Genomic DNA, 12,253 nt, shown 5'->3' with positions numbered 1-12,253 from the left:
GAGGAGCATGCTATCAGTACTGTATCTGCATTAACTAGTGAGACCTATGCTTCCTGTGCAAGCTGTTGCATGATTATTGCATGCAAATCCTTGAATATTGAGCACTGTGCATTTTGATCTAGCTTAACCACTTAAGCCTAACTGGACAAATCTATTTCTAGTTGTGGAGACTGCACCACCAGTTTTTTTTCTAAATGAGGCATATGTGGCATCATTTTAACCTTGAAGAGTTGTAAAATACATTTTGGTGTGTCTTAAAGCTTGCCCGCAAATCGCATAAAAATGGGTAGGGACAAACTCAATCCAACATAAAAAAATAATTTTCACAACTAAGATCAAACTTGGGAAAGTCTTAGCAAAACTACAAGAGACATATGTGGTAACATGTTAACCCTAGCAAGTTGTAGAATGGAGTTTAGAGCGTTTTAGGGTTGAGGCCCATGTCTTGTGTATTCTTTTTGGTCACAAAAGCAATTACATTTTCACATGTTCTGTACCAAAATAAAAGACTTGTAAAATGAAAACAGAGTGACATAATATAAGAGTAAAAACATGTATTGTTACCTTAGGAACTTGGCTTTTTAAATATGTATGCCATGAGGGTATCTTACTATTGTTTTTGCAAATAAGGTCTCATAATCATTGATCATGTACAATGAGAAAGCAAAAAAAGACACCTTTATTTCCAAATACAATATTGTCACCATACATTGTGCTAAGAACATAATCTAAATGTTGTAATAACCAGGATGGATGAGCAAATACAATGTGTGGGTTTAACTTATAGTTAGCACTGTTTATTGTAAAGCTATATTGGATGTAAATGGAGAATTAGTTATTTTCTAATTTTTTACCTTAATTTCCCTTTAAAATGCATAGAAAATAAGGTAACTACTAAACAAACGTTTCACACACTGAAAGCCTAACTTGTCATGAAAAAAAATATATATACCGGTAGATAATTTAGGTGTGATTAGTAGTTATAAAGTTATTAACAAATGAATGGGAGCAGTGCTGATATGTGAAAATTGCTCTCGTCCTGCATCGGTTAAACATTGTCTGTGCTTACTTACTGAAGCGTTGAAGAGAAAAAAATGACTCTCAGTTATTGACTGATATAGATACAGTACTATAGTATATTTTATATGCTTGTGTATGACCATTTCCAATATAGTAAACAACCGTACTTTTCCTGGTCCCTTTCAGTTTACTATATAGGGATTCTTCAATTCAGTGGAGAGCAATGCACAGGGTCCAAAGAAGTCTAGGAGTTCAACTCACCAAGGTAATGGTCGTGTCATCAGAATACAAGGCAAAAAGTGATGGTGCACATCCCAGTTAAAAATTCACATTTCTTCCATTAAAAGGTTAACAACCACAAGGCAAATGCTTACACAGATGGAGAAAGGTACAGGCAGCCAGAGGGCGTCCTGATGATGCGCCACACTTTATATGGCACGAAACGGCTGTAGACCTCTGGCTGCCTGTACCTTTCTCCATCTGTTTAAGTATTTGCCTTGTGGTTGTTAACCTTTTAATGGAAGAAATGTGAATTTTTAACTGGATGTGCACCATCTCTTTTTGCCTTGTATTCTGATTACTATATAGGGATTCTACTGCATACTTCAAATCAGAATTCAAGGCTCCGGAAGATTGAATCTAGTGTTACTGTGTTAGTGGGTGTATGCGGTGGAGGAAATTCAAGGGAGACCTCCAGGAACTGGAAAGAACAAAGAACAAAAAATACCAGGATCTCAATATAGTATTCCAGACAATAGGTTAACTGTTAAAGAAATGCTACTTGCAACTCTGTGTACCTGCGATATTCTGCATAGCAGCATTTATACTTACCCCAAGCTTTACGCTGGGAGCCCGATGAGGATGCGCACGTGGCTGGCTGCATGTGCGCAGTGCAGCTTGCCTGACACCTCTGGACCCGGGGAAGATTGTAGAAGAATGGAGCTACCCTGGAGGATGGTGAGGGAGCCCACAGTGTACATGGAGCTGGAGGAATCCCCAGGTAAGTATAAATGCTGCCATGTAGAACGTCTCGGGTCACATGAATGGGAGTGTGGAGAGTTCTGTCTCTATGCGCATATATCAGATTGTTCTTCTCAGTGTAGTAAGTCACACTCTGGAAATAACTGCAAACCACTGGATCTAGTATCCCGGGCAGGCCCCTGGCCTGGAGAAGCCCCCCCCCCCCCCCAAAAAAAAAAAATATGTAAGACTAAGACCCATATGCAATTTCCTTTTTCACCAGAGTTTTCTCCTACGTAAAATTTTCAAACTTGTAAATTAAATGCCCTTTAAAACACCAGCAAGCAAACAAATACTCATAATCATTTTTTGCCTACTTGTTGGTACTTTTCCCATTGCAAAGTACTGAAAAGTTACTTTAAATTGAAGATAAAATACCACCTAGGAGAAAACTCAGGTGAAAAGTGAATTGCATATGGCCCTAAAAGTATAAAGTGTAACAATCTTGTAAAGGCTCTCCAGGTCCGTGGTCTCTACATGCATTCACTGTATTTTTTTTACCTGAAAAAGCAGAAATGCCCATGGACCGCAGGTTGTACTAATTACGCTATGCATGGTATACTGCTGGGGGTAGTAACAGTAATATTGCTGTGCCCCTGTCTGTGCACAGCAATATTACTGCTGCTTCATGCATCAACCACTATATCTGTTGCATTGCAGAATAATTCTGCATGTCATCTCTTTGCCCTTACAGTTCTGTTCACATCACTGCCTTGTAACGGATTACGTTATTATAACTCGCTATGTGAATGCTTTAAATTAATGTGTGTGCTACAACCCATGTGGTGTCCCTTACAGATCGCACACATTATAACACGTGCATTATGCAATGTGAATAGTATGAATCCACCCTTAATAAATTCCTATCTCCCTCATTTGTTCAGTCGACTCCGACTCTTCGTGACCTTATGTACTTCATGCCAGATTACTCTGTCAATCACTGCTTCTTTCAGCTGTTGCATAGGGATGTTCATAGCTTCACAAATGCGGTCTATCTATCTTAGTCTCTGTTGTCCTCCTCTTCTTTTGCCTTCAATTTTTCCAAGGATTTCTCTAAAGAATCCGGTCTACTCATTATGTGACCCAAATATTTGAGTTTTAATTGCAGTTTTGGCAATTTTAGTGAACACTCTGGCCTTATTTGACTGGTTAGATTATTTAGTAGTCCAGGGAACTCTCAGTAGTTTTCTCTACATCCACAATTCAAAAGCATACGTTTTTTTTTACGCATGACCTTATTTATCACATCCATATGATAGTACTGTTTCTTAATTCTTTTTATCTTTTAACTTTTCCCTTATTAAAGCGGAATATAACCCAGAACTTCTTCCTTGCTCTAAAACATTTACAGCATATACGGTGGAGGAAATAATTATTTGACCCCTCACTGATTTTGTAAGTTTGTCCAATGACAAAGAAATGAAAATCTCAGAACAGTATCGTTTCAATGGTAGGTTTATTTTAACAGTGACAGACAGCACATCAAAAGGAAAATTGAAAAAATAACCTTAAATAAAAGATAGCAACTGATTTGCATTTCATTGAGTGAAATAAGTTTTTGAACCCCTACCAACCATTAAGAGTTCTGGCTCCCACAGAGTGGTTAGACACTTCTACTCAATTAGTCACCCTCATTAAGGACACCTGTCTTAACTAGTCACCTGTATAAAAGACACCTGTCCACAGAATCAATCAATCAAGCAGACTCCAAACTCTCCAACATGGGAAAGACCAAAGAGCTGTCCAAGGATGTCAGAGACAAAATTGTAGACCTGCACAAGGCTGGAATGGGCGACAAAACCATTAGCAAGAAGCTGGGAGAGAAGGTGACAACTGTTGGTGCGATTGTTCGAAAATGGAAAGAGCACAAAATGACCATCAATCGACCTCGCTCTGGGGCTCCACGCAAGATCTCACCTCGTGGGGTGTCAATGGTTCTGAGAAAGGTGAAAAAGCATCCTAGAACTACACGGGAGGAGTTAGTGAATGACCTCAAATTAGCAGGGACCACAGTCACCAAGAAAACCATTGGAAACACATTACACCGCAATGGATTAAAATCCTGCAGGGCTCGCAAGGTCCCCCTGCTCAAGAAGGCACATGTGCAGGCCTGTCTGAAGTTTGCCAATGAACACCTGAATGATTCTGTGAGTGACTGGGAGAAGGTGCTGTGGTCTGATGAGACCAAAATAGAGCTCTTTGGCATTAACTCAACTCGCTGTGTTTGGAGGAAGAAAAATGCTGCCTATGACCCCCAAAACACCGTCCCCACCGTCAAGAATGGGGGTGGAAACATTTTGCTTTGGGGGTGTTTTTCTGCTAAGGGCACAGGACAACTTAATCGCATTAACGGGAAAATGGACGGAGCCATGTATCGGGAAATCCTGAACGACAACCTCCTTCCCTCTGCCAGGAAACTGAAAATGGGTCGTGGATGGGTGTTCCAGCACGTCAATGACTCAAAACATACAGCAAAGGCAACAAAGGAGTGGCTCAAGAAGAAGCACATTAAGGTCATGGAGTGGCCTAGTCAGTCTCCGGACCTTAATCCAATAGAAAACCTATGGAGAGAGCTCAAGCTCAGAGTTACACAGAGACAGCCTCGAAACATTAGGGATTTAGAGATGATCTGCAAAGAGGAGTGGACCAACATTCCTCCTAAAATGTGTGCAAACTTGGTCATCAATTACAAGAAACGTTTGACCTCTGTGCTTGCAAACAAGGGTTTTTCCACTAAGTATTAAGTCTTTTATTGTTAGAGGGTTCAAAAACTTATTTCACTCAATGAAATGCAAATCAGTTGCTATCTTTTATTTAAGGTTATTTTTTCGATTTTTCCTATTGATGTGCTATCTGCCACTGTTAAAATAAACCTACCATTGAAATGATACTGTTCTGAGACTTTTCATTTCTTTGTCATTGGACAAACTTACAAAATCAGTGAGGGGTCAAATAATTATTTCCTCCACTGTAATATACTAACACAATGTTGTTGTTTTTTTTTTTGTTTTTTTTTAAGTAAAACCTCATTCAAAGGGTTACATCACAGGGCTGACTCTTTCTTCTGCAGGGAGAACCCACATTCGAACTGCTTATAATCTTATCTTGTGTACACATTCTTTACTTGATACATTTATGTAAACATTCTCTGGCTGTGCAGAACTTCAGCTGATGAGTGCTGAAGTGAAAAACAGATCAGAAATAACTGCTGACAGCATTTACAACGGAATGACAACAGTTATAAATAAAATGCAACAGCAGCTTTCAAAGTAAATTAACGTAACTTTGGGAAGTTATAATGTCTAAATGAATATTAATACTTGTGCACAAAAGCAAATATGATAATTGTATGAGTTGTAAAAAGTAGGAAAACATTTTTTTGTTGAAAATGTTGTCAGTTTTAAACCGCTTGAACCTATTCATCTTTTAGGGGTCTACACCAAAAACAGGAACTTTCGTCTATATAAATCTTCTAAATTAGGAAAAGATGCTGTACTGGAACTGGCTAAAGATAACCAGTTCTCTGGAAAGCCTCCCAGACACATGTCCACAGAAGAACATATTTTCCTTTGTTCTCTAATTAGCAATGTGAGGTAAGAGCAGTTTAATTTATTCTGCAGCATATTTCTAATATCTCAGTAGAACTGAGAGTAATGTGAGGTGAGCTCCTTGGCTTCCTTGTTGGTCATTGAATCTACCATATATACTCGAGTATGAGTTGTTTTTTGAGAGCAAAAAAGTGTCCCAAGTGTGGGGTCTCGTCTTATACTCATGTCATCAGTCCGCATTGGCCGACACCCCCAAATGCACCACCCACTTCAATATGAGGAATGGAGTTAAACAATGACGGCGGTGTACATCTCCCCCTTGCCAGAGCTGTTAGCCATGGCAGTTTTTTATGGCTGTGTGCTGCCGCGAATCCCCCCCCCCCCCCCCCCCCCCCCGTCCCCCCCCGTCCAGGACCTCTGTTCCCCCAACCCCCTACCCGAATGTCCCCCCGGCATATGAAGTGGTTTCTTTCAGTTACCGGTCTGGGCTGCTTTGATTCCGCTGTAGCTTGTGAGTTGCAGTTTCATTGCTATGATGCCCTCTAGTTGTGCCTCTCATCACATGCGCCACTGCCAGGGGAGAGATGAGACTGCAACTGACAAGCTGTTGATAAATCTTTTCAGCGTGGTCCGGTAATCGAAGCATGCACCACTCTTCATACTTGGGGGGCAGGGGGGACAATGGTCTGCCATACATATTGCTCCACTCCTGCATGGGGCAGCACATGGTCATCAAAATCTGCCATGAGTGACAGCACTCTGCACATGGCTCAGCTCTATTCATCGTAATATAGTTGGCACACAGCTATCACAGCACTCTGCACATGGTGGTGGAGTGATGGCATTACCTTTTGATACTGCTGTGATTGATGTTTCTTTTGAATGCGTTTGTAGCCACCTTGGTTCCCACTTGCGTAGAAAACGTACCCGTTTGGTATGCTTTGTACACCTTTGCTCAAAGAATGAAGTGGATCCTATTGAATCTGCTTCCACTTGTTAATCTATGAGAATGGACAGTGTCCATTCTCACTAGGTTGGTTGGCGCATGCACAACACAAATACATGTGCCGGTCAGCCGTTGCTGACTTCTCGTCTCTGTCCTGAAGCCAGTAAACTGGTGCCTAGCAGAAGCATGGGACTCCTCATTGGATTGCAAAAGACCAATGGGAATGCTCAGCAACACAAAGGATTCTTATTAGTTCACTGGTTGAACTCGATGGACGTATGTCTACAACCAAAATAACTATGTAACTATGGTGGACCTATTATTATTATTATTATTATTATTATTGAATTATAACATATTCCTTGGAGCTGTACAAAGTAAGAAACAAACATGGGGCACATAATAATAAAGACAATGGTATACACCAACTATAGACACTAGTACAAAACACATAATTGGTAGGCATAGTAATTACAGTAACAAATGTAACATGATGCTTAAAATGTATAACAAATTCCAAGACAAAAAATTAATTTTAAAAGCACCTGTACTAGCATTTTAGTAGTAAATGAAAACCCTCCCTGTTGCTAGGGAGAATTGGCTTGTAAACCAATTTGGAGCCCAATGCTCCTCCCGGCCTCTAATCTGTACCGGCTATTCCCTGAACAAAGCGGTGGATGGAGTGGATGAAAAATGGCAGGTAGTATAAATGATGGCGCAGATGTGCAACACTGATGAGCAGATGAGCACAAAGCATGCGCTTTTACCGTGTTGTTTTGTATCCACTCTAGTGGGAACTGAGCCTTACTGGTTACTGTAGTGTCAATCCAGTTCTCACATTAACTACCTGCTGACCGCTCCACGCCAATTGTCGTGAACATGGCGGCAGCCCCAGGACCGCTCCGCCTTCAGTCTCCCAGCGGCGATAGCTGCTCGGAGACTGTTAGACGGCGAAACCGCTGTCTACTTAGGCTGTGCATCGCTGCGTGTCACACGGCTGTTCCTCTGGGGGACACAGAAGCGATCAGCGGTGATAGGCTGCAGCTTATCACCGCCGATCTCTGTGATAGGCAGGCAGAGGGAGGGAGCTGGGGGAAAAAAGTAACTTTATTTAAAAATAAATAAGAAAAATATTTATAAAAAAAATAATAAACAGCTGCGGACCGATCAGAACCCACCAACAGAGAGCTCTGTTGGTGGGAAGAAAAGGGGGGGATCACTTGTGTGTTGACTTGTGCGGTCTTGCAGCGAGCCCTTAATGCTGCAGTGGCCCAATTGAAGAAACATGGCCTGGTCTTTAGGGGGTTTAACACCGCGGTCCTCAAGTGGTTAAAAAAATTGTATGTTGACGTTTTATTTCACATACAAATGCACAAATTCATATACAGGGAGTACATTTAAGCTCCACTTCTGCTTTATAGCTAGATTGTTTACCTTATGTTGAGAAATATTTGCACATGCTAACCTGAGTTCAACCATAAAGATTTACAGATGGCCTAAAAATCTTGACGTGTGCAAGCCCAAGTGACGCAAACGGAGGTCCTCGTGCGGGAGGTAGAGAAACTCTTATTTCAGGTATTGCTTTGGGAATAAAACTGCAACCACAAGTGAATGTTCTCCACCAGCACCTTCTGAATTGTCATGCTGTATTTCTTGTTCGGTTGGGCCACTCCTAAGGGAGTTTTTTTGTGCCCTTCAGTCATGAGATTTTCATAATGATTTTCACAGACTTGAGACATGAGGAACTGGCAGTGCTGATTACAGATGTGAAGTGAACATCTGCCATGACTATTATTATTATTTTATTTTTTTTTAATGCTCTTGCTCATAATTTGGTGTGTAGTTTATTTAGCCTCACTTCTCAGCACATATTTTTTTTATTAAATCTCCCTCAATGAGAGATGACAATGGTGAATAACATTTTGCACATGCCACAGAGGCAATTTCATCACAAAGCCACTTCACTAGCAGGGCATCTGTTTGAGTTATCCAGTGGGAACAGCTTAAAGTGTTCCTGAGACGGGAGGATTTTAAAAAACTATACAGGCTTTATAGATGAAAAAAGCATCTGTCCCCGATTTCCGCCCCTATGTGGGGTAGGTACGGATTTCAGACCCATACATTTTAAGCCACCCGTTTTTCCCTTCATGACAGTCTCTCATATGGGCTATAAAGCCCAATCTACATGATACGATTCTTTGTGCGATTTGATTACGATTCTATTTACGATCCGATGAAATCCGACATGTCCGATCAGGATTCAATTCGATTTGCCATTGCGGACATGTCGGATTTAATCGGATTGTAAATGGAATCGTAATCGAATCGCACAAAGAATCGTATAATGTAGATTGGGCTTTAGTCTTCCAGCTCCGGCGCTGTACAGACTGAATTAAAGTTAACCTAAAGCCGGGGGAAAAAAATGAGATTAACTCACCTGGGGCTTCCCTCAGCCCCCTACAGCCGATCGGTGCCCTCGCAGCCCCGCTCTGACGCTCCAGGACCCGCCGGCGAGCACTTCCGGTTTGGCCGTCACCGGCCGACAGGCATGGGAACGCGAGTGATTGTTCGCGTTCCCAGCCTGTAGATCGCCCCCCTATTCTGCTATTGCTGCTGCTGGGTTCCCCTTTAAAGCTCGGTGGTGTGGTTCCACAGCACGCCTAATGCTGGAGCGCACCCGGTGCACAGATCATGACTACTATTTTTATTTTCATTTTTATTTATTTATTTTTCTTCTCCTCTAATCTTATTCCTTCACTCTCCAGTATCTTACTTCTTTCTGTTTTTTCTTTCTTTTCTTTTCTTCTATTTCCTTTTCCTCTCCATTCCGACTCTTTCACTTGGTTCCAGTTAGTCTGGGCCCATCCCTCCCCTTTTTCTTTATCTCTATTGTGCTCTGTGCTGCGGGTGCGCCGTGATTTTTGGGCGTGTGGTTGCCTACCTTCACCTATGCGCAGACAGGGGAGGCGTGCCCAGAGGGTGTCTTTTACGCCCAGTGGCTGGCCTCTCCTCTTACTGTCTGCGCATGTCTTGCTGGATCCTACGGCAGCGCATTGGGCATGCGCACGCCTGTTGGTTTCCGGCAGACCCAAGCTGCCTGGAATGCACTGGCCGCGCCTCGTTTTAGATGCGGCTGACGCACTTACGGGTAGAACGCCTTTTATGGCGTGGGGCACTCCGGCGACTATACACACCACAACTACACGGTCTGGGGTCCTGAAGAGCCGGATTACCGGCGAAACCGGTCGACAGCCCACTACAGCTTGCACTTTCACTGGATGTACCCTTCATATCAGCCAATACCAACCACAATTCTACGCTTCTTGTTGGACGGATCACTTAGAGTGGCGCATGGACCTGTGAAATATGAACTTTCCTTAGGAGTGGTGGATATAACAATTGCCATTGCACTATGCTGGAATGCTTTTTTCTTGTTTCATGAACATTTACATGGATGTTGCGATTGGACATCTGCAGTTGTTTACAGCTGATATCTGATTATAACGGGCAGCGGAATCTATACTGGAGCGGAATCTATACTGGTCTGCATCAGAATCAGTTCATACTTGGATCAAATGCAATGTATATACCACCACAGGCTCTTGAGTGAATTGACATGCTTTTGATAATAGCATCATAACCAGCCACTAATGTCAAGCCATGCCGTCCATGTGATACAACACTATTGTTACCTGTATAGGCAATGATGTGGTTTCTTTCTGCACTAAGGGGACTTTATTACATCCAGGTTGCCATTTTTATGGCATGTTGAGTTGGCTTACAGACCGTTGTACTCTTTTTAATGTGTTATTTGGAGTTGTATATGTATGCTAATCTATTTATCCCATAGAGGGAGTTTTAATGGAAATAATAAATGTTTTCTTACTTTTCTACATACATGACTCATTGATTGCTTTGGCTTGCAGATGGGTTCTGCGTTTTTCTTGTATATATATTCTTTTTTTAGCCAGACCGCTCTGAGCCATGAATAATATTTGTCATTGGGTACTGTTTTAAGAACGATAGTGTGTTGGTTGAGACGTTGTCTATAGTACTACTATTTTGATCCTGTATTAGGATCGCGCCGATTTACAGCGCCTCACCCACCTACTGTTCACTATTAGTCTAATTTAGTTTATTTCCCTTGTGTTTGCCATTTTTTCTTTTGGGGGTCCTATATTGGGGCGCCTCCGTCTGCGGTTGGGGGGTGTTTGTGTGTGGGGGAGCCCTGGTCCCGCACCGGGGGGGATATCAGGTGTTTGACCTTCAGCCTTACGGTGGCGGCAACCATGTTTCAATGGGACAGCTTTATACAGGAACTACAGGGGGACAGGGGTTGAGTTCCCTCTGGGCCCCTAGTTGATAAAGAGATTCTATATAGTTTTAATCGCTTACAACGTCTTTTAGAGACAAAATCGAGGAAATATTGGGACTCAATTTACAGACAAATATATAACTGAAAAGAACTGTCCATATCATATGAGAGTGCAAATTTTTCCTACCTCAAGGCATGTGACTGAGGACTTCAGAAGGAGATGGGAACAAAATTTTGAAAATAGCTCACAAATAGCTTTAACTTATATGAAGGAACTACATCAAGCGGATATAAATTCTTTGGATAAACAAATTGAGGCTATTAACACACGCTTCGAGATTCATAAAGATAAACCAGTATTTGTAACTAGGAATGAAGTACTTAGTAAACACATACACAGATACAACATGGAAATAATAGATAAAAAGAATCTAAATTTGAGAGAGATAAATTATCATACAAAATGGGCCAAGCCTATCAATGGAATACTAACAAAAAAACCACAAGGTAGACCCAAGCCAAAACCCCCAGGTCCACAGTCACCAAATTTGGGAGAGGCCTCGGACAGTCAGTCGGAGGCTCCCACTAGCGAGGATGAGACAGTGGGAAGTATTCCCCAACCTCACCCTGCTGACAATAAACCTAATGAGAATTTGCAACAAAGGGTACACACCCCTACAGTCCCTATAAAACGAAAAGAAATGACCTCTCCACCTTCAATCCCGGGAAATTTGGATCTACACGGTAGTGCTGATCCTTTTTTAGAGAATACCCCAGCACCCAACAAATCCAAAGCAAGAGAAAAAGACAAAGAAAAAGACAAAAAGTTATCAGCCAAAAATTCACAGATCCCCAAAAACACTTCACTTTCCCCACACCAAATGAACCCACCCAAGAAAATGAACATGGAGCAGTATCTGCATTCCAAGAAGTAGTTGAGGAGGAAAAGACAGTTGTTAATTTGAGCCACACTCCACTTACTCACGATCAGGTGTCGGTTTTATCACTTGGTTTGGGTTTTTCCCTGGCACACAATATCGACAAGTTCGATTGTGCCAAGGACCTAAACTTGTTTGCACGAAAAATTATTTTGAGACTTCAACACAAACGGAAAGATGAGGCACCTCTAGGAGGTGCTATACAGGATTGGTCAGACTTCACTAGGAAAGATTACAAGGCTTTACGAGATTTGACAGCATTATGGGAGGAGGGATATATACCTGAGGAACAGCTTCTGACAGAGGATACTGTGGACCAAAGCATAACAAAATTTAAAAATAAATCTCGATATTTCCCATCTCTTTCTGCAAATCCGAGAGTCAGTGTCTTTGTTGAGATGGTACTGAAGGACTTGGATACACTAGACATGGGACGTGCGGCTGACAATCTGTCAAGAGCACAGAG

At 41.9% G+C, this 12,253-nt stretch overlaps 1 protein-coding gene across 2 annotated transcripts in view; it reads left to right on the top strand.

Annotated features, from left to right (window-relative positions):
* The window catches only part of PRIMPOL (primase and DNA directed polymerase), a 91,990-nt gene that overhangs the window by 57,668 nt on the left and 22,069 nt on the right, over window positions 1–12,253 (top strand). The window contains exons 7-8 of one of the 2 annotated variants that reach the window (XM_068278716.1): window positions 5,471–5,633; window positions 8,018–8,109. The exons of the other annotated variant lie outside the window; for it this stretch is intronic. Of the exons in view, the coding sequence (XP_068134817.1) occupies window positions 5,471–5,633; window positions 8,018–8,109 (255 nt within the window). The remainder of the gene's footprint in view (window positions 1–5,470; window positions 5,634–8,017; window positions 8,110–12,253) is intronic. 2 annotated transcript variants of the gene reach the window in all.

This window comes from Hyperolius riggenbachi, chromosome 1 (assembly GCF_040937935.1).
Source record: "Hyperolius riggenbachi isolate aHypRig1 chromosome 1, aHypRig1.pri, whole genome shotgun sequence".
Classification (NCBI taxonomy): Eukaryota; Metazoa; Chordata; class Amphibia; order Anura; family Hyperoliidae; genus Hyperolius; species Hyperolius riggenbachi.
This window is presented reverse-complemented; position numbering and strand designations above follow the sequence as displayed.